Consider the following 19,019-nt stretch of genomic DNA (forward strand, 5'->3'; position numbering starts at 1 on the left):
GGCCGAAAAGAGGGAGGTGGCGGTGGGTGCATGCGGGGCGCGCCTCCTCCTCCTTGCCGCCCAGCTTGAGGGCGCACGCGGCGCAGCAGTACCACGCCTCGGCGAGGTGCGCCTGCTGACAGCACGGCGGCGTGAAGGCGCCCGCAGCGGAACGGCAAGCACCGCGCCTCTGCCAGGCCGCGCGCCTTGACGCCGAGCGCGCAGCGAAGCTCCGAGCGAGCCTCCTCCCACGCCTGCCGCCTGAGGACGCGTCCCGGACACGTCACGGACGGCTCCTCGGCGCGCGCGCGCGCCCCTCCCTCGCCCCCCGCGCCGCATCGCCGCCGCGCCGAGCGCCAGCTTCGCGCGCGCACACGATCCGGCCGAGAGCTCCCACGCGGTGGAGTAGTGTCGCGTCTCCTCGGTGAAGTCGCCGAGGTAGCACCACATCTCCGGCGTCGGCGCGGCGTCGAGCCGCTCGCGCACCACCCGCTCGGCCTGGAGGGACGGCTCTTGGGAGGGGTCAGGGGAGGGCCCGAGAAGGGCCAGCAGCGCCTCTGTCCTCTCCCCGCCTCGGAGCGCTTGCCCAGCTGGACGAGCGTCTGGATGTACTCGTCCCAGAGCCGCATCTCGGAGAACATGCCCGCCGCCTGCGTGAACATGCCGAGCGCGGCGAGCGAGCGGGCGAGCTCCGAACCGAGCGACCACACCTGCTCAACGCAGCCAGCCGTGGGGAGGCGTTCTTCACCAGCGGCGAGCTCGGAGCAGGCCGACCGCACCGGCTCCAGGTTAGCCGCCCAAAAGCCCCGCAGCCGGAGCGCGCCAAGCGCATCCGCTTCCTCCGCCACGCCCGACGCCACGATGCACCCGCCGCCGCCCTGTCCGCCGCCGCGCGGCGCGCCCCGCTGCGCCACCGCTGCGGCCGCGGCGATCGCGCGGCCCGGCGGCGGGTGGGGCGGCGAGCGAGTTGCGTCCGCATGGAGCTCTTCGAGCTGCATCAGCGCGACGTGGCGGCGGCGGGGCCGAGAGCCGTCGGAGCGAACCTTGAGGCGCAGCGCGCGCGTCGCGGCGGCCCACACCTTCGGCGCCTCCGTCACCGCGCGCACGTACGGCTCGAGCTGCTCGACGGCTGTCGCGTCTGCGGCGCTCGCCGCCCGCACGACACTCGCCTGTCGGGACGGGTCGTGGACATGTCGGGCGAAGTGCTGCAGCGTCTCCCTCTCTCCTTCTCTCCCTCTCTCTCTCCCCCCCCCCCTCTCCCTCTCCCCCTCCCCCCCCTCTCCTGCGCGAGGAGGGCCAGCTGCTCGAGCGGCCAGAGCGGCGGCGTCGGCGGCGCCCCTTCCCCGAGCTCAACCTCCTCGTACACCGTGTCGTCGTCCGCGTCGACCCGCCTCGGCAGCTCCCCCCTCGCCACCGCCGCCGCACCGCCGCCGCGGCACCCGGCGCCCGGCCTCGCCGCCGCGTTCCCGCCGACCTCCACCTGCAGCGTCAGCTGCGCGATCGACTTCTCCTGGTACCGCGTCCGCCGGCCGAGGGCGCCCGACGTGCTGAAGCGGAGCCCGAGGGAGGAGAGGGCCGCCTCCACGCTCGCCTCCGCCGCGGCCACCCGCCGGTGCAGCAGCGACACCTCCGCGGCCTCGAGGTGGGCGAGGGCGAGCAGCCGCGAGACGAGGCCGCCGCCGCCGCCTCCGCCGCCTCCGCCGCCGCCTCCGCCGCCGCCTCCGCCAAGTCGCATCATGCTGCCCGCCTTGAGCCAGAGCCCCTCTCCCCCTCCGGCGGGGAGGAACGCGTACCGTCCCCGCGCCTCGTCGTACCGTCCGGCCGTGCCTCGCATCCCGTTCAGCTCCGGCCTCGCCGCGAGCCCGACCACCATCACGGAGGCGCCGCTCAGCCCTCCCGCCCCTCGCGCAGCCAGCGGGTCCGCAAGCCCCTCGACCGCATCCACGGCGGCGCGCATTCCGCCGCTCGCCTCGCTCGCCAGCGACGGCGCCTATCCGACGTCGCCGGACGGGTCACCGACCTGTCCTGTCGCCGGAAGCAGCGCCCGCCTCGCAGAGAGGGTCGGAGCCGTCGCAGAGCCAACCAGGCAGCGCTGGTGCACCGCCGCCGTCCTCGCCGCCCACCAGTCGCACGCGCCCGCGACGAGGCCGGCGCGACTCGCGGGCGCCGCCTCGCCCGCCTCGCCTGCCGCCGCCTCCCGCAGCTGCGGCAGCGGCGCGAGCAGCAGCGCGCGCGCCGCGAGCAGCAGCGCGGGCGAGCGGAGCATCACGTAGACATCCTCACCGTCGGCCTGCAGCGCGGCCAACGCCGGTGCCCCGTTTTCGGCCAGCGAATGGGCCGGCCACAGCCGTGTGCTCGTCCAGTTGAGCTGCACAAATCGGCAGAGCGCGGAGGCGCCGATCCACGTCACCGCGGCTGCCGCTGCCGCGGTCGGGTGTGAGCGCAGGTGAGCACGCACGCGTGAGGCACACGCATCGACGTCGAGCGCCTGCTTCTCGTCCACCTCTCCCAGCAGCGAGTGAGCGAGCGGCTCGCGCAGCACGCAGTCGAACGCGCCGCGAGCCATGAGGTGCCAGAGGCGGCGCACGTCCGACGGCGCGTCCGAGGAGCAGGCGACGTCGGACTCGCCGAGCAGCGCGAGCGCGGAGAGGCGATCGAGGCCGTCGAGGCCAACTTGGCTGGGCGAGTCTGGCATGTCGTCAGCAGTGGCGGCACGTGGACGACAGCGCCTTCGATCGAGAAGAGGGTGAGTAGGCTGGGAGGAGGGTGCGTACGAAGCGGAGACGCTGGAGACGCTCGCCGAGTTCGGCGATTGAGCGCCTCCCTCTCTCTCCGGCTGCGCGCCTGACCGGTGCGGCCTCCGAGTCGGCGTCTAGCGCGCGCGATAAGGTTTTTGCTCGCCTTCCCTGGGACCCCGTGTTGCATGTCACTGTCATCACTGTGCGATTTCGGGGCCCGGGGTTGTGCGTTTACGTGAGTAGGCTGGTTAAAATCCTGCGCATCTAAGGCACTGGTCAGGCCTAAAACTCTGCACTGAAAGAAAGAAAGAAACACAAAAGCTCGGAGGACGGCACGCCGCCACCCACAGGAAAATCGCTGGGACGGCCCTCATGAGCGACAACGAGAGAGCGATCCAGCTCTTCACGACGGCGCTGGCGTCTACGAAGGGCGATGAGCGCCGAGCGCAGATCCTGCACCAGCGCTCGGCGGCGCACGCGCGGCAGGGCGCCTGGGAGGCCTCGCTCCGCGATGCGCAGCAGGCGGTCGAGCTCCGGCCGGACTGGGCCAAGGCGAGGTGCCGCGCGGGCGCCGCGCACTACGGGTTGGACCAGCTCGACGCGGCCGCCGCAGCCTACGAGGAGGCGCTGCGGCTGTGCGATAGCGGCGACGCGGAGCTGGCAGACGGCGCGCGGGCGGCGCTGAACGACGTGCGGGCGAAGCAGGCGCGACTTGCCACCGACGCACAGCTGTCGCCGCACGTGCTCGGCTTTGCGCAGAGCAAGACGGCCGGCGCGAAGCTGCTCGCACAGGGCAGGTACGCGGAGGCGGAGCAGGAGTACGAGGGCGCTTTGCGGGCCATGCGCGCTGCCTTGCAGGAGCTGCCTGCGGAGGCGAGTGGCGGCATGAGGGCCACCATGGAGGCGCTCGAGCGAGGGATGCGAGAGGAGCTTGCCGCCGCGAAGAAGCGCGCGGCCGGGAGCGAGTGACAGTTGACCTACCTCTCTCCACCGGTGGAAGAGGTCACGTTAGTACGACTTCTGTCTTCTCTACGTCAAGATTCAAGTGTCAGATGACGAGACTCAGTCGCCCCAAAAGTTTTTGGCTTTTGCGGAAGTGACTAGAAGATAAAATATTCTTAGCTTCAAGCCCCCCTCCCCTGGAGACACCCACACACCAGTAACAGAAGAGTCAGACCGGTGGCGTGGAGGACACGAGGACTGCCCCCCGCCCCCCCCCGCCCCCACACTTGCCCTGACAAGGAGCCTGACTGCACAGGCGATTGGCGATTGCGTGCCCCGAAGACGGCGACACATAGCGGGGGACACCACGCAAGGAGAGGGTGCGAAGGCAAGATTGGGGTGCTAGGTGGTGGGACCAATGAGGGGGGGAGGGCGGGGTCCTGTGGGGGTGAAATGTTGCGCGGCGAATTCGAGCCGCTACCCCCTCGCCGCGCCGCGATCCTCACGCGGAGGGTAAAAACCCTGTGGGAGAAACCCCCCCCTGCGGAAGTGACTAGAAGTGCTACCCCGCTTGCACATCGGATCCATCCCGAGTCTTCCTGGGCGTGCCCGTGCACGGGTTTTGGTTTCCTCTCGCATGTCGCAACCTCATCTGTCATCGCTCTGGTCTGTGCCGTGTGTCCGAGATGTGTGTCCTGTCCGTGCAGTGTGTGTGGCCCAGAAAGTGTGGTGTGCCCCGCGGCCGGGCCGGCCCCCCGCCGGCGGCGGCGCCGCCCCCCCCCGCGAGCGGTGATCAGACATTAGAGATCTCCGGCGGTGTCTGCAGTCTCCGCGCCACCGCGGAAGGGGTGACCGAGCACACGCGGACGCCGAGACGCGAGAGCCGAGAGGGGTCTCTCCTGGTCTCTCACGTCTCCGCGCCCCCCCCGCCGGCGGCCGGCGCGGCGAGCTTGGCCTCTTGGCTCTTGCGTCTTGGCCCTGGCGCCGGCCCCCGCCTTTCGAGTTTCGTCACCATAAAGGTATATAAGATATGACTCGCTGCGACACGCTCCCTCTGTCTCACACACTGCATGCTGCATGGGACAGTGTGGCCGCGGTGACGGCATGTGACTACTCACCCACCGCACACACGGCAAAAAGTGTCAGTTCACACATCGAGATGCACACATCTGCTGCCCCAGCCCGGCGCCCTGCCCGAGTGAGTCCCACTGCGCATCAGCCACTCCCGCTCGCCGCCGCGCCCTCCCCGATCCGCCTCGCTCGCCGCAGGAGCAAGCCGAAGGCTGCGGCCCACAGCACGACCGCCCAGATGGACCACAGCACCGCGATCCAGATGGTGAGGTGCAGGCCGCGCACGTCCTCGGGAGAGGCGGCGCACTGAGGGTTGAGGTGGCCGAGGTCCGCGCCTATGCGGAAGGGGCAGAGCTCCGGCGAGGCGGTCTCCTGCCCGATGCGGCGCGGGTGTGCGCCGCCGCAAGCCGGCCACACCTCGGCCACACCTCGGCCACACCTCGGCTCTCTCTGGGCGGTCTCTGGGCGGTCTCTGGGCGGTCTCTGGGCGGTCTCTCGCCGCCGCAGCCCGAGGCGGTGTCGTTCCCAAAGACAATGCCGCAGTGCGGTGCGAGCGAGTCCTTGACGGCGCCTGGCGTGGGCGGGCGGGCGAGGCGACGTGTGTGAGGGGCGGCAGGGCGGTGGCGGCCTCGGTGCGGGGCTGCCGCGCCGATGATGACGGGCGACGGCACGTCCCCAAAAAGGTGGAGGCCTGTGGGAGGAGAGGAAGAGGACTGGTGGCGGTGGTGGTGGTGCAGTGGTGGCACATGTCCCCGAGGGGGTCGGGACTAGACCGAGGGTCTGGAGCGCGAGGGCGAAGGGGCGCGTCTGCATCGGCACGGTGAGCATGATGACGCGGCTGAGGCCGGCCGAGGTGCCGTAGATGAAGAAGACGGCGAGCGACATCAGAACGAGGAAGAGGGTCACCTGCCGAGATCGGGCCAGATCAGCCGAGGCGGGGCTCACGCCGCGCCGTGACGAGGAGGAGGCGTCACCAGCTCGGGCGTCGCCGCCACCGCCGCGGCCGCCGCCATGCACAAGAGGCCGCACAGCATCAGCAGGCAGATGACGCCGCTCACAAGGGCCGCCTCGCGCGCCGCCGCGTGCTGTGCGCTGTGCGGCGTGCCGGCTCGCCTTCGTGAGAATAGAGGCGATGATGCTGGTGCTAGTGACGGGTCGCGTGGCGGCGTGCCGGCTCTCGCTTGGCGCGCGAGAGGACGGTATCGGTGAGCACGCCGCCGAGCGGCGTGCCGAGCACGCCCCCGACCGAGACGGCGCCGGCGAAGGCGAGGGAGCAGGCCGCCTGCGGAAGAAGCACCGATGAGGAGAATGGCACTGGCAGTACTGGCGATGCAGGCGAGGGCGCAGGCCGCCTGCGAGTGGAAGGAGCCGAAGCCGAGCAGGAAGACGGGCCCGTACGTCGAGATGCCTAGGCAGACGCGCTCGGGCGGGAGGGTGAGGGCGCGGCGAGGGGGGGGGGGGGCGGGCGGCTCACGTCGGGGCGCCGATCACGGTCGCCGTCTCGGCGGCGTACCCGAGCACGAGGCAGACGTACGACGGCGAGGAGAGGAGGAGAGAGAGCTGCGCCCAGAGAGTCACCGCGGCCTCGCGCGGGCCGCCGGGGGCGCAGCTGCCGCCGGGGGCGCCGACCGCGCCGTCGGGCCGCGCGGAGAGAGCAGCCACCGCCTCGTGCGGGGAGGGGGTCGGCGGCTCCTCCTGCTGCTGCAGCGGCGCCGCGGCGGCCAGCAGCGAGGCGGCGGCGGCCGGCCGCGCGGAGAGGGCCGAGGCGGGGGGGAGGCGAAAGGCGAGCGCTGCGAAGGGCGCCATCGCCGCCGCCTCGAGGAGGAAGGCCCACCCCCAGCCCGGCCCCTCTGCGAGCAGGGCGCCGAACTCGTACCTGCGCAGGGGCGGGGGGGGCGAGGTGCGAGGCGCGAGGTGCGAGGTGCGAGGTGCGAGGTGCGAGGGGCGTGGGGCGTGGGGCGAGGGGCGTGGCGGCGGCAGTGGCGGCGGAGTGGAGGCGGCGGTGAGAGGAGGCGGCTGTGAGTGGCGGCGAGGGCCGGGCCGGCTCGCACCCGATCGCAGTGCCGACCGGGATGGCCGTGTAGAAGAGAGCGAGGCAGAGGCCCTTGTAGGCCGCGGGCGCAAAGTCCTCCACGTAGGGCGGCACGATGCACTGGAAGGCCGCCTCGCCGACCTGTTCACGCGGCGCAGAGTGTGAAGAGGCGCTGCTCGCAGCCGCAAGCTCGAATCGCCTCGCCCACCCCGGAGAGCGCGCGGCCGGCGAGGAAGAGCAGGAAGGCGCCCGGCGCGTCGCCCGCAAAGTAGGCGAGGCCAGAGAGGAGGAGCGCGGCAACCCAGATGGAGAGCCCGATGCCGAGGATGCGGAAGGCGGGCTGCGAGAGCACCAGCTGCCCGCAGATGGGCGACGCGATCGCATAGCACACGACAAAAGCGGAGACGCTCAAGCCGACGTACACGGACTGCTGCGACGCCGCCACGCCGAGCGTGCAGGAGACAAACGAGCCAAACTGGATGGGCGCGCCGGGAATGACGCCGCGGTCGCAGTAATTGACGAGGTTGATTATGCTAAGGAAGGCCAGCACGGCCTTGGGCCGGCTCTCCAACATCTAAAGCGGCAGTGGCGTGCGAGCACGAAGCCAGGTGAGAACGGCCAGGCGCTCAGGCACTGTCAAGTCGCGGCAGCGCCGGCCACAATACGCCGGGTTTTCTTCTTTTGTTTTTTTAGTGTCCAGTGCGCGCCAGTCCCGTGCCCAGTGTCGTGCGAGGGACTGTTGTTAATAAATAAATAAATAGAGCAGTCATCTCCAGGGAGAGATGGGCGACGCATACGAACACAGAGGAGGAGGGAGTGTTGTTGTAAAATTCTTCTCCGATCGTGAATTTCTTTTGGGTGCCTGGCTCACCGGCCGAAGCGCAGCCCACCACGCAGCCGGAAGGACCGGGCGGCGGGCTCGCTGTGGTGGCGGACCCTCTTGCGTGCGTGGGCGCGCCCTCGCAGAGGACCCGGCTCAATTTGCTCGCACGCCGGTGTGCACCGGTGAGCGTCATATACTCGGCGAGATGGATGAAGACAAGGTTCCAGGGCGCCGAGCTCGAGACGGCGCTGCTGTACGAGGAGGAGGGCGGCGGCGCCGAGCCCGAAGGCGGATCCTCCCAAGCATCCTCGTCGGAGGATTCACTCATTGGATGGAGGACATCTAGATTCTAGTTGGGATAGAGAGGCGACAATGGCCTCGAGTGTGTGCTGCTGCCCGACACACCAGAACTCCAGAACGGTGTTTGTGTGGTGGACTCATATGGTGCTGATCAGCAGTGAGTAACTTGCATTGGAGAAAACAGGTATTGCAATAAGTCGTTGAGAAACCACGCACCGCGAGAGAGCGTTTCCGCACGCTCCCTCCTTCGCACAGCGAGGCGCACACTGCTCTAGTGTGACATAACACGACACATATCGCAAATCGGAACACATCCCACAGCAGAGAGCGCCTGTTACAGGCCTGTTACTGGTTGTCCAAGCACTCTGATGCACGAACGGGTCTCTCCAGCTCCGCGTGACGCACAGGCGTGATTGGTCATGAGCTTCTTTGGAATGAGGCCCACTCCCGCTTTCGGCCGTCGCCTGGATAATGGCCCAAGCTGCTCCAAGTTTTGGACGTGTGGAAGCCAGGCATCGCCCTGGCGTGGTACAGTCGCTCCGTCCGCAGCAGCGTCGGAGCATGCGCAGCTGTGTACCGTGCGGGTGCTCCACCTTTGCCGGGGGACCGCGCGGGAAGGTGTTTGCGTGTGCCTGCCATAGCGTTGCGGCGACTGTGCAGTTGCAGTGGAGTAACGCCAATGCCAATCGATTTTGGGAGATGCCATGTGACTGGGGAGGCCGCCTGACTGCTACCCGGATACTCTGCTGCAGAAATGGTTGGGCAGGTTACTCAGGACACGATCCCGGCGTGAACACAACTAACTGACGGATCCGCTCCTGACAGTGGCATGCACCGCGCTGCGGCGCGTGCCACTGTCTTTGTTTGAAGTAAAAAGTCGAATCAGAGCAGTGTCGGCGTTGTCCTGAGTTTTCCTCCCACGGACCGTCCGTCCGGCACCGCTCCGGGACGCACGCCGGCGAAGCACCATCAAGCTGCTGTACGGCCCCGGCATCGCCTCCCCTGGCTTAGCTAGACCGAGAGATATTGTGCACATGATCAGTCTCTACAATGTATACACTGACACTGAACCTCCCAGAGCTCGTCCCGGTCCGCCACGGCCATCCTTGGCCTCCGGAGGGCCCCCGGCCGCGGCGCGGTGCGGCGGCGTCACAAATCCGACCACAGAGCACCGGGACGCGGTCGGGCGATCTGAGGCCCAACTAGGCGTATGCATTGCCCATTCAGGGATATCACCTGGACCCATCAACAGGCGCCTGCGGCGCCGTGGCACGAGGTGTTGTTCACACCTGCCCAACCATTCATGCAGCACCAGGGTTCCGGCTCCTACCCAGATAGGGGGTCTGTCGGCACCCGTTGGACCCTATGCAATAGGTAGGTAGGTCCGGTTTTGACCGCCCCAGAGGGCCCCGCAATAGGTAGGTAGGTGGCGGTGGTGCGGGGTTGGGGGGGTGGGGGTAAAAAAATCCAAGAGAGGGGTCGGGGGGCGGGAGAATCCAAAAAAGCCGTCCAAAAAGCCACAAAAAGCCAGCGAGCCTCCCGTTACGCGATTGCTCGCGAAGCGCAGCATGATGCGTGGCCAGCTTGGGAGGCTGCCGCCGAAACCGCTTCGCTCGCGCGGGAGACGGCGCGTTTAGCCGCGAAACGGGGCCATGCCAGACGAGTCGCCTGCGGCCGGGACGCCAGCCGAGACGGGTGCCGCACCGCGGTACAAGCCGGCGCGGCGGGCGCTGGGAGCCTATTCACAGAGCTGACGGGTATTTTTTCGCTTCGCTGCGCGGCCTGGGATAGGTAGGTAGGTGGGGCACGGAGCCTGGCGGTCGGCGCCCGCAATAGGTAGGTAGGTAGGGCGTTTTGGCGCGACTCAGTGCCTTCCAGACCCCCTATCTGGGTAGGAGCCGGAACCAGGAGTTCCCATCCCGGAAGGACCGGACGGCGAGACCCATGCATGCGAGAGAGAGCTCCGTCGACTGCCGCGTCGCGCTGGTGGCTCAGCACAGCAAGGGCCGGTGCCTGCCTGGGAAAACCTTTGGCTGCGGCGTGGACGGATACAGCATTTGGACGAGAGGTTGCCGCGGCGAGTTTCGGTGTGGCAGCGAGGCGCCGTCGTTCTTCTGTGGCTATCCTCCGGGCGAAGTGTCCTACAAGTGCAGATGCAGCGTTCTCAACGTCGCGGCTTGTCGGCACGCTGTCGCTGCGCGGCAGTGTTCGCTGCCGCTTTGGAGGGCGAGTTGTCCGCATGCGTGCAACCACGGGGTTCGCGTGCACGACGCCAGGCTCGAGCAGCAGCTTGCGCCCATCGCGCCGCCGGACAGCTGGCCCGAGCGTTGGTGGAGGGATGCGTCGCCGGGATACTGCGACGCCGTCTCTTCGGGCGTCGCCGGCGACTGCGCCAGAGGGGTGCGTGGGTGGTGGCAGCTGCCCGAAGGAACGGAGAGCAGTGGCGACGAGGATGCCGCCAACGCCTGCCTCAAGCTGTGCCTCGCGTGCCCACGCTGCCGCTACCTGTCGTGGTCTCTCGAGCAGCGCATCTGCTCGTGGGCGCACGCCTGCGACCTCGACCACCTGTACAGCGATCACGCCAACTCGTTCCTGTCCGTTTCCGTGCGGGCGCTGCTCCGCTCCTCGCGCCTGCGACCCCTCGAGCCCCTGGCACGGCCGCTCTCTCGCGCGGGCTGGCCGGCGGAGCACGTCGACGCGCCGTGTAGCTACGAGTACGTGGGCAGCTGCGCGGCCGGGGCGAGGGCCGAGGCAGCCTCCTCGCCGAGCGAGTCGTCGCTGCGCCGCACGTGCAACCCTGCGTTCAACGACAGCGGCGGCGCCCGCCACGCCCTGCGGCTCGCGGCGCGCTCCGAGGGCGCCGCCGCGTGGCGCGCTCAGCAGGCAGCGCACCGCGCCCCCGGGCAGCCCAACACGCACGCGAGCCGGCGGCGGCCCAAGCAGCTGGGCGGCGCTCACTCGCTGCTGACGCGCCTGCTGGTCGTGCCGCGGCTGCGGCTCGCCTACTGCCCGATCGAGAAGGCCGGCGAGACGCGGCTGATCCGGCTGCTCTTCCACGCGGCGACGGGCGAGGCGAACGCGACCTTCGCCCACCTTGTGCAAGCGAGCGACAAGAACCTCCTCCCCTCGCTATCGGGCCTCGCGCACGCGGCGCGGCTGGCGGTGCTCGCTTGCGCCGATTTTGTAAAGGTGGTTGTCGTCCGCGACCCGCTCGAGCGGCTGCTCAGCGCCTACCTCGACTTGTGCGAGCCGCGGGCCGACGACGGACCCGCGCGCAGCGGCCACCGCGAGCAGCACTGCGAGGGCTTCCCGCTCCCGCGCTGGCGGCCGAGCTTCGACCAACTCGTCGACCACCTCGCGGCGCTGCCGCCCCACGAGCGCTCCGACCTTAACCAGCACTTCCTGCCGCAGGCCTACTTTTGCGGCCTGGTGGCGCCGCGGGCCGACGCCGCCGCGTCGTCCGACGACCTGCTCTTCTCGCACGGCACGCTCCCGCGCTTCCACCACGTCGTGCGGCTCTCGGCCGCCACCTTCGCCGCCGACATGCTCTCCGTCCTCGCCTCGGTCGGAGTCGCCGAGAGCACCGCGCACCGCTTCCTGCAGATGCGAGATGGGCACGACACAGGCGCCGCCGGGCGCGTGCGGCGCTACTACACGCGCGAGAGCGCGGCGGCCGCGCGAGGCGTCTACTCGGTGGACTACTCGACCTTCCGGCTGCCCGAGCCCGCGTGGCTGGCGGACCTCGCCGGGTACACGCACGGAATCAGGTAATCAGCAAATCCTGGTGTTGTAGCGGCTTGTACAACTGTATTGCCGAGCAAGTAGACATACGTTGTCGTTGATTTGTTGTGCCATGGTGCATGGGCCATGGGCCATGGCTGTGGGTATGAACAACTCTCTCGTGGATATGGACACACCAACAAGAACAACGATGCATGATGTATCCTCAAAAGAAAAGCGGCGCTCTCGACCTTTCGGTCTCGCTTGCGAGCCTCGGCGCCTCGCTCACAGTACCAACTTCTTTGGTGGGCGGGTCAGGCATGGCCTGAGCAGGGATAGCGTGTCGGGCTTCACAAAAGGGCTGACTGACCGCGACCAGTCGAGTCGCTGCCACATGCAAGCCCCACCCGCCTCCGACTTCACAGCCTTGTTATTGAGAAGAAAATACCTCTTATGGCGCTGTGCGCTGGCCTGTGAGAGGTTGAGGTGCGAGCCCTGGATTCACACTCGCCCTGAGAAAGCTCGACCGCGAGCTGCTGCTCGCTCCTCGCCACAGAGGCAGCCCGCCCACACATCGACCGCCCACATCCCTCGCTGCGCGCGGCGGCCGCGCGCCGCGTGCCGCCCCTTCCCTCCCTGCCGCCGCCTCCCACCCTGCTGCTGCACTCGGGCCGCTCGTCGGCCCGCGCCCGGCCCGCAGCGCCCTCCTCTGACGCTCTGCGCCGCCGCCCCCTCGCAGACTTCTCGTAATCGCTCCATCTGCGATGTCGCGCCCTCTGCTGCAGCTGCTGCTTGTATCCTGCCTCTCGGCGGCCTCGGGGTGGCTCGTCTCTCCCGCGTGCCCAACCCGCCGCGCCATCTCTGCCGCGCCCGCCGCCTGCTGGGGCGTGCGCATGGATGAGGTCGCCGAGGCGGGGGAGGCTGCTGCGCCGGTGGATGACTTCACCGAGGAGCTGCTGGACGCGCTGGCTGCGGACGAGGCGCCGCTGTCGGCGATGGAGACGCAGCCCGTCTTTGTCAAGGCGGACAACCCGGACGAGACGCTCGAGCCGCGGCTCGCCTTTACCAACGAGCAGAGCGTCGAGGCGATGCGCCAAAAGTACCGGCTGCACGCCTCGGACACGGGCTCCGCCCAGGTGCAGATCGCGGTGCTGACCGCGCGCATCCAGTACATGACGTCGCACATGCAGAAGAACAAGAAGGACTATGCGTCGCTGCGCGGCCTGACGGCCATGGTGGTCAGGCGGCGCAAGCTGCTCGAGTACCTGCTCCGCGAGGACCTGTCCGAGTTCCAGCGGCTCACCTCGGAGCTGGGCATCCGCACCAACCAGCTGACCAAGCCCAAGCTATCGGGCGCGCGCGGCCGCAGGGTCTAGAGCCGTGAGCACGGGCCCTCTGGCGCGCCACCTCTCCGAGAGGGGCTGGGAGGATGTCTTGCAGCGCTCGTGGAGGGGAGGGCGAGGCGCGGCCGGCGCGGCGAGGCCCAGACACAGGCTCTGAGCGTGGAGCGGCCCGCAACGCGCCTTTTTGTTGGTTTCGCACGCACACAGATCTCTCCCCCCCCCCCCCCCCTCACACGCCGCCTGACGATGTGCGTTCCTCTGTCTATCTTCTGTCCGTGGGGAGCATCCGCCTTTCCGTGATGGTACGAGGCAGGACGAGCTCCTTGTGCAAATTCATATATCATATGATCATTTTTGCATCGATTGCGGCTAGCGCGCGCGCGCCGTGGTGCAAATAAAATTAACAAATAAAATAAAAACCAGGCGGAAGAGAGAGAAGAACACGAGATTCGAGATGCGCCCGGGTAACCATGGTCGCGTCTCGCAGGCCGCGCGCGCCCTGTCGCTCTCCCCTCGCGGTGCGCGTCTAGACTTTCTAGTCCGCGCGCCCTCCACAGGCGCCCTCGCTCTCGGCCCTGCCCCACGGGGACCAAGGACAGTTGGTGACAGTACAAGTTCTCCCGGACGTCGCTCATCATCTCCTCGTCCCGCACTGGGAAGAGGCCGCGGCCGCCGCCGCCATGGGCCCCAGGAAGCGAGAGCTGCGAGAACCAATACAGACGCGGGACCTCTGCCGGGACCGGGCGCGCTCCGGTCTCACCGCGCACTGCGGGCCCCATCTGGAGAAATTCCGTACAAGCTCTGCGGCTCACCCACTCGCCACCTCGGCGCGCCCCACCTGCTGCTTGACCAGCCGCGCGTACTCCTCGCGGCTCCTCCGGCACGCCTCGTACGGGCGGTTGCCTCCCGCCCGGCTGGCTGGGGAGCCGAGGTTAGGCTCGTCCAAGAAGGTCTGCAGGGCGAGGCACACCTCCCGGATGCTGATGGTGGGGAGCCAGGTGCCGCCGCGCCCGTAACCGTGCGTCGACTCGGGCGGGTTGATGATGCTCAGGCAGACGCCTGCGTGGGGAGGCGGCGGAATCTCCTCTGCAGGCGACGCGCTGCAGTCGCGCCGACGCAGCAGGGCGCACCGCCGTCGTCGTAGACGTTCGGGTGGAAGAGGAGCTCGCCGCCGATCCGGTCAAAGGTGACTCGCGGAGGCCGGGCCGGGTACTCAGATGTGAAGGTCATCGTCGCCGAGAAGAGGCCGGGCGCCCAAATCGAGGAGGCCTTGGCGGGGATTTTGAGCCTCCAAACAAGCATGTTGTTGGTGCCGTCCGCGTTCTCGCTGGGCTTTGCGACAAACCCCACCGGACGATTCTTGCGCCATTCCTACAGGGTGGCAGCGAGCCTTTGGCGGCCGACGCGAACAAGGTGAGTGCTAGGCAGAGCGGAACGAGCGCTTACGAGTGCAAGGCAGAGCGGAACGAGGTGACCGGCGAGATACCTTGCGCTCGTTCTTCAGCCTCTCGAGGCAGGTGTCCATCGTGGCACACTAAAACCACTCCGGCTCGTCCAACCGCCTCCCTTCACTCACTCTGAAAAAAGAAATTCCCGCAGCTCACGTTAAAAAAAGTCATGCGACGCGCATGCCGAGCGGCCCCACTACCCCACGGGCCCACGCACCACCTGATTTGCCAACAATATACCTAAAACGCACCACCACTCGCGAAACATGTCTCGAAAGCTGCGTCGGCTGTGGCAGCCTGTGCCACCCGTGCGAGACACGTCGAGACTGACAGAGAGTTGTGAGTTGACTCATGAATGAGTACTGAGAGCCGCGTGCACCCACATACCGCGCCGTGTTCAGTCCGAGCCCGGACCTCCGTGGACCTCCAAGCGCGCGTCAACCCCCCTGCCACTCCCCGGAATGCGAATCAGCCGGCGCAGCACGAACCAGCACCTCTCCGCTCGCGGGGGTCTCCGGGCACTCGCGACTCGGGGGTGCGTGTGGGGCCGGGGGGGTAGAAGAGAAAAACATTGCCGGTCGCGCCTTTGACTCTAGCCTTGACGCGCATGGGGCAGGTTTCGACACGAGGGACGAGGCGGGTGGGTGGCGAGACAGCGGGCACGCACACCACAACACTCTCACACGACGCTCCCCGCGAAAAGATGCCGGCAGCCGCGCGCGGGCGGGCGCGTTGGGGTTGCCTCGACGGCTGCGTGCGCCCCACTCTGGCAGCAACGCGCGGCGGGCTCACACCGACTCGGCACCGGCGACGATCTCAGTGAGCTCGGTGGTGATCTTCGCCTGTCTCAAGCGGTTGTACTGGACCTGGAGCTTCTCGATCATCTCGGACGCGTTGGTGGAGGCAGAGTCCATGGCAGTCATGCGCGAAGCCTGCTCCGAGGTCACGTTCTCGAGGATGCAGCTGTAGATGGAGACGGCGAGGTTGAACTGGTAGAGGTCGGCGAGGATCTCCTCCTTCTCGCCCTCAAACTCATACTCGTCCATCACGCCCGAGCCACCGAGAACCTCCGGGCCCTTGAAGGCGAGTGCCGTCACGTCAAAGTTGATCACCGACTTGAACTTGTTGTAGTAGATGACGTAGCTGGGAGGCGGGGGTGGGGAAGAGCTGGCAACGCGCTGGGGTAAGCTGGACTACCAGGCGGAGAGGCAGGGAGGGGAGGGAGGGGGGGGGGATATGCCAGCGGCGTGCCATGCACACCTGTCGGCTGACGAGGCAAGCATCTGTTCTGCTAGGAACGAGGCGAGCGAGAAGGTGACCTTGCCGCCGTAGGCCTCGTCGTAGGTTGTTTTGAAAAACTTGCTGTGCGTGCGCGTCATCGCATCTCGCCCCTTGCTGCCGAGCATGAGCACCTGCACCACAAAAGCGGCGGAGATCGAGAGTGGCCGCCTCTGGTCTGGGTGGTCAGCTGCGGTAGGATGCGGGCTCCAGTGTGCGCCGCCGCTGCAGCAGGGTGGCAACGCACCTCAGGCGACTCAACGCCCTTCCCCACGTACGCTTCCATCCCGAGCTTGACCTCCTTTGCCATCTTTGAGTTGACGCCGCCGCAGAGGCCCTTGTCAGATGAGATGGCCAGGGCCAGCACCGTGGAGGGCGTCTCGTCCTCCTCCTTGACGCCGATGTGGGGCATCATCAGGCTCTGCACTGACGCTGCGAACGGCCGCGCCTTCGCCATGTCGGTCTCAGCCTTCTTGAGCTTGGAGGCTGCCACCATCTTCATCGCCTTGGTGATCTTGGAGGTGGAGGTGACCGACTTGAGGCGCTTACCAAGGTCCTTGACCGACGGCATGGCTCTGGTGGCGGGAACAGGGTGGGCAGCGTTGGTACTCAGTGACACAGCGCTGCGCAGCTGCGGGGTCCAGTCTGCAGTTGCTGCGCATTGTGCGCACAGATCGTGCGCGCTCGGGGGGGAGGGGAGGAGTGCGAGGGGCAGACGAGATGGCGCAAGGCGGAGAACGGAGGATGCAGGAGGGCCTGGGGGGCTGTGAGGGACTCGGGCTGACGGAGTGCGCGCCTAGAGCGCGCGCACACGCGCGCTCAGTGCCCTGCGGCTGAAACTCTACGCCTCGGCGTCGGTCGGCGTACAGGTGTGAAGGGACAACTACAGTGAGGAGGAGGAGGGGAGGAGGATGGCCATGCTGCTGTGCAGGGCGTGGCTGGGAAGGTGGACGAGTCGCTCGAGCGTCGGGACGAGCGGGCTTGCGCCACTGGTGGAGGATTCAGTATGCCGCAGGCGGCTCCCTCCTCGATGGGTTACTCGTATTCGTATCACCTGGTTATCACTCCTGCACTGGCATTGAAGAGGGGATCAACATTCAACATACAACAAACAGGAATCGAGGGTGACCGCATGTCTGCATCAGACGTGTCATCCGTCCCGATCGTGGTCTGCACGTCTCGCGCGCGCGTGAACAGGGCTCCAGGCCCCAAATGACGTGTGAGTGTTAGATTTGTTTGGTATTGCTAAAAATCTCTCTCCCAACCAAAGCCACCCCCTCTTCGTAGACCCCACATTCTGAGGGGTCCTGATTCCAAAGCCGCTCCCAGCCGCACCCGCCAAGCACCTGCCGCCTCCACCTCCGCCTTCAATGATCAATCTCAATGTCCCACCCCCCTGCGCGCGGGCCTTCTAGGCCCGCGGGTAGTCTCCCCCCATCCCCAGGGCCTCCAGGGCTCGCACCTCAACCTCTCATAGACCAGCGCAAAGCGCCATATAGGACGTATTTTCTTCTCAATAACAAGGTCTGTGAGAAGGACATCGGTCAAGTGGTCTCCACACGCTGAACAGAATGTTCAGCCCGAACTCTGTCGAGCCTTCGCTCGGACGGGGGCTGTAAGTAAGGTAGTGTAAAGCCGTAAGACCTTCCCTGGGTTTGTCTCTCACACCCTCACTGTCGTCGTATGCGAGGTTCTTGTGTCTCTTATCACCCTACTGTGAACTCTCGTCTTGCCTGGCGTGCAAGCCCCTGCCCGCGGGTTCGCCATTGGCGGCGGCCGGTGTGTCGACGCATCGCGGGTGTGAAGAAATTCTTCAATTCAAGGTCGTTGCGAACTTTCGCCCGAGACGCCATTTCGGGCCGCAACACCGATCCCACCTTCCCCGGGAACTCCGCCGCAGGCAAAGCGCGCTCCAGGCATGACGCTCACGGTCGTCGTTGGCTCCAGCGGATCGGGCAAAACAACTTTGCTCGAGGACGTGCACAAGCTCCACAAGTGCGCTGAGACAGTGCCATCGCACACGCCCGCCTCTCGACAGCAGCTCCTCTCCTCACACATCTCTCATACACCCCATCACAGCAGGCAGCGGCCTCTCCTCACACATCTCTCATACACTCCAACACGCCCGCCTCTTCCCAGATGCTGCTACATCCGCCAATACCACATGCTGCGGCCGTACGTCAAGGTCGAGAGCATCCCCAACTTTGACCCAACCGCGCTGCCGTACTGGTCGCTCTACTCTGAAAAGACGTTTGAGGACGGCAAGCAAAACGTGTCGTACAGCCCCAGCGTGCAGATTGGCGGCACCATGGCGGGCCAGCTCACCAAGGGGCTGTCGGGAGGGCAGCGCAAGATGCTCCTCTTCGAGCTGGTCAAGCAGCGCACCGCCGGCTCATCCGACCTGCTGCTCGTGCTCGACGAGCCGTTCGCGGGCGTGACGGATGACTTCGTGCCCTTCATCGTGATGCGGCTGAACGAGATGCGGCAGAAGCACAATATCCTCCTCGTTACCAATGACCATGTCCAGACGCTGACGGAGATGGCTGACTCGACCGTCGTCGTCTCCGCCGTCGACCGCTCGAAGGTGTGCGTGGACTCGAAGGGGTACGATCGCGAGCTCTTCCTGCACGCGGTCGCCTCGGGCGCCGAGTACGAGGGCGGGGTGGGCTCGCAGGACCTGCGCTTCTTCGCGGCGACTGAGCTTAGCCCGCGCAACCCCAACATCCAGGGCGTGCTCGGCTTCACCGCCTTCGCGATGGTCATGTTCCTGCTCACCTTCTGGGACTCGCGGCCAGGCTCGGAGGCGCTGCTGCTGGTCGGGCTACAGATCGTCGCCTTCTTCGCCATCAACCCGTACCTCATCCACCTCACCGACTGGCGAAACACGATGGCGGAGGAGGCGGCAGCGCTGATGCACGTCTCGGCGCAGGCCAACCTCGCCCTCAAGGCGGGCATCGTCCTCTCCCTGATGCTCCTCATCTCGAGCGTCTCCTTCGGCATGGTGCAGGCCTGCACAGACACGCTCCGCAGCGGCAGGCGCGAGCTGCTCCCGCCCGGGCCTCTCTCCCTGCCTCCCTCTCTCCCTGCCTCCCTGCCTCGCTGCCCGCCGTTGCTTCTCCACTCTGTCGCCCTCTCCGCTGCCTTCCTCCGCCACACCCCCTCCGCCACACCCCCTCCGCCGCCTCCCCTCCGCGCAGGTGGTTCGTCTTTATGCTCTTCGACTCCGCCTCGCTCGAGCTGCCCTTCATCTGCTTCGGCCTCTACTCGTCGCTGCCGCTGCAGGTGGTCCAGATCCTCGCCTCCTTCCCCTTTCTGCTCATGATCTTCTTCTCGACCACCTTCTCG

General features: G+C 67.2%; 9 protein-coding genes across 9 annotated transcripts in view; 4 read left to right on the plus strand and 5 right to left on the minus strand.

Moving 5' to 3' along the window:
- Positions 1-1,936, minus strand: part of EMIHUDRAFT_234946 (hypothetical protein) — a gene marked incomplete at both ends in the record, with an annotated part of 3,005 nt that extends 1,069 nt beyond the window's left edge. Inside the window, 6 exons of the mRNA XM_005780568.1 lie at positions 78-240; positions 356-477; positions 576-689; positions 1,023-1,148; positions 1,460-1,615; positions 1,850-1,936. Of these exons, the coding sequence (XP_005780625.1) occupies positions 78-240; positions 356-477; positions 576-689; positions 1,023-1,148; positions 1,460-1,615; positions 1,850-1,936 (768 nt within the window). The remainder of the gene's footprint in view (positions 1-77; positions 241-355; positions 478-575; positions 690-1,022; positions 1,149-1,459; positions 1,616-1,849) is intronic.
- A 33-nt stretch (positions 1,937-1,969) lies between these two features.
- EMIHUDRAFT_234947 (hypothetical protein) lies at positions 1,970-2,674 on the minus strand (the record flags this gene model as incomplete). The annotated part of the gene is made up of 1 exon (XM_005780569.1): positions 1,970-2,674. The coding sequence occupies one exon, from the start codon at positions 2,672-2,674 to the stop codon at positions 1,970-1,972; it is 705 nt and encodes a 234-aa protein (XP_005780626.1).
- A 415-nt stretch (positions 2,675-3,089) lies between these two features.
- On the plus strand, positions 3,090-3,686 carry EMIHUDRAFT_234948 (hypothetical protein; the record flags this gene model as incomplete). Its single annotated transcript, XM_005780570.1, has 1 exon — positions 3,090-3,686. The coding sequence occupies one exon, from the start codon at positions 3,090-3,092 to the stop codon at positions 3,684-3,686; it is 597 nt and encodes a 198-aa protein (XP_005780627.1).
- A 982-nt stretch (positions 3,687-4,668) lies between these two features.
- EMIHUDRAFT_456983 (hypothetical protein) lies at positions 4,669-7,336 on the minus strand (the record flags this gene model as incomplete). Its single annotated transcript, XM_005780571.1, has 9 exons — positions 4,669-5,301; positions 5,380-5,421; positions 5,504-5,636; positions 5,705-5,843; positions 5,912-6,012; positions 6,083-6,138; positions 6,215-6,606; positions 6,782-6,903; positions 6,971-7,336. The coding sequence occupies 9 exons, from the start codon at positions 7,334-7,336 to the stop codon at positions 5,066-5,068; spliced, it is 1,587 nt and encodes a 528-aa protein (XP_005780628.1). The 3' UTR covers positions 4,669-5,065.
- Positions 7,337-9,688: 2,352 nt separating this feature from the next.
- EMIHUDRAFT_456984 (hypothetical protein) lies at positions 9,689-11,656 on the plus strand (the record flags this gene model as incomplete). The annotated part of the gene is made up of 2 exons (XM_005780572.1): positions 9,689-10,603; positions 10,793-11,656. The coding sequence occupies exons 1-2, from the start codon at positions 9,830-9,832 to the stop codon at positions 11,654-11,656; spliced, it is 1,638 nt and encodes a 545-aa protein (XP_005780629.1). The 5' UTR covers positions 9,689-9,829.
- Positions 11,657-12,141: 485 nt separating this feature from the next.
- Positions 12,142-13,307, plus strand: EMIHUDRAFT_456985 (hypothetical protein). Its single transcript, XM_005780573.1, has 2 exons — positions 12,142-12,163; positions 12,345-13,307. The coding sequence occupies exon 2, from the start codon at positions 12,370-12,372 to the stop codon at positions 12,979-12,981; it is 612 nt and encodes a 203-aa protein (XP_005780630.1). The 5' UTR covers positions 12,142-12,163; positions 12,345-12,369; the 3' UTR covers positions 12,982-13,307.
- A 31-nt stretch (positions 13,308-13,338) lies between these two features.
- On the minus strand, positions 13,339-14,504 carry EMIHUDRAFT_429989 (hypothetical protein). Its single transcript, XM_005780574.1, has 3 exons — positions 14,435-14,504; positions 14,079-14,319; positions 13,339-14,007 (listed from the first exon to the last, which is right to left on the minus strand). Exons 1-3 carry the CDS (start codon positions 14,471-14,473, stop codon positions 13,757-13,759), a joined length of 531 nt encoding a protein of 176 aa, XP_005780631.1. The 5' UTR covers positions 14,474-14,504; the 3' UTR covers positions 13,339-13,756.
- Positions 14,505-14,969: 465 nt separating this feature from the next.
- EMIHUDRAFT_442968 (ATP synthase gamma subunit) lies at positions 14,970-16,538 on the minus strand. Its single transcript, XM_005780575.1, has 4 exons — positions 16,471-16,538; positions 15,922-16,249; positions 15,657-15,808; positions 14,970-15,539 (listed from the first exon to the last, which is right to left on the minus strand). The coding sequence occupies exons 2-4, from the start codon at positions 16,243-16,245 to the stop codon at positions 15,185-15,187; spliced, it is 831 nt and encodes a 276-aa protein (XP_005780632.1). The 5' UTR covers positions 16,246-16,249; positions 16,471-16,538; the 3' UTR covers positions 14,970-15,184.
- Positions 16,539-17,540: 1,002 nt separating this feature from the next.
- On the plus strand, positions 17,541-18,711 carry EMIHUDRAFT_366244 (hypothetical protein; the record flags this gene model as incomplete). The annotated part of the gene is made up of 2 exons (XM_005780576.1): positions 17,541-17,669; positions 17,814-18,711. Coding segments are annotated over exons 1-2 (907 nt in total), but the record flags the coding sequence as incomplete, so codon positions are not given.
- Between the last annotated feature and the right edge of the window lie 308 nt (positions 18,712-19,019).

Source organism: Emiliania huxleyi (genome assembly GCF_000372725.1).
Source record: "Emiliania huxleyi CCMP1516 chromosome Unknown EMIHUscaffold_211, whole genome shotgun sequence".
NCBI lineage: Eukaryota > Haptophyta > Isochrysidales > Noelaerhabdaceae > Emiliania > Emiliania huxleyi.

Bases quoted from the DNA above. Each gene is read 5' to 3' on its own strand.
- EMIHUDRAFT_456985 (XM_005780573.1), top strand. From the start codon at position 12,370: ATGTCGCGCCCTCTGCTGCAGCTGCTGCTTGTATCCTGCCTCTCGGCG.
- EMIHUDRAFT_429989 (XM_005780574.1), bottom strand. From the start codon at position 14,473: ATGGACACCTGCCTCGAGAGGCTGAAGAACGAGCGCAAG. The intron at 14,320-14,434 runs GTATCTCGCCGG...GCCACCCTGTAG, and splicing joins GGCTGAAGAACGAGCGCAAG to GAATGGCGCAAGAATCGTCC. The intron at 14,008-14,078 runs GTGCGCCCTGCT...CTCCCCACGCAG, and splicing joins GAACGTCTACGACGACGGCG to GCGTCTGCCTGAGCATCATC.
- EMIHUDRAFT_442968 (XM_005780575.1), bottom strand. From the start codon at position 16,245: ATGCCGTCGGTCAAGGACCTTGGTAAGCGCCTCAAGTCGGTCACCTCC. The intron at 15,809-15,921 runs GTGCGTTGCCAC...TTTGTGGTGCAG, and splicing joins AGGGCGTTGAGTCGCCTGAG to GTGCTCATGCTCGGCAGCAA. The intron at 15,540-15,656 runs GTGTGCATGGCA...CCCGCCTCCCAG, and splicing joins CTTGCCTCGTCAGCCGACAG to CTACGTCATCTACTACAACA.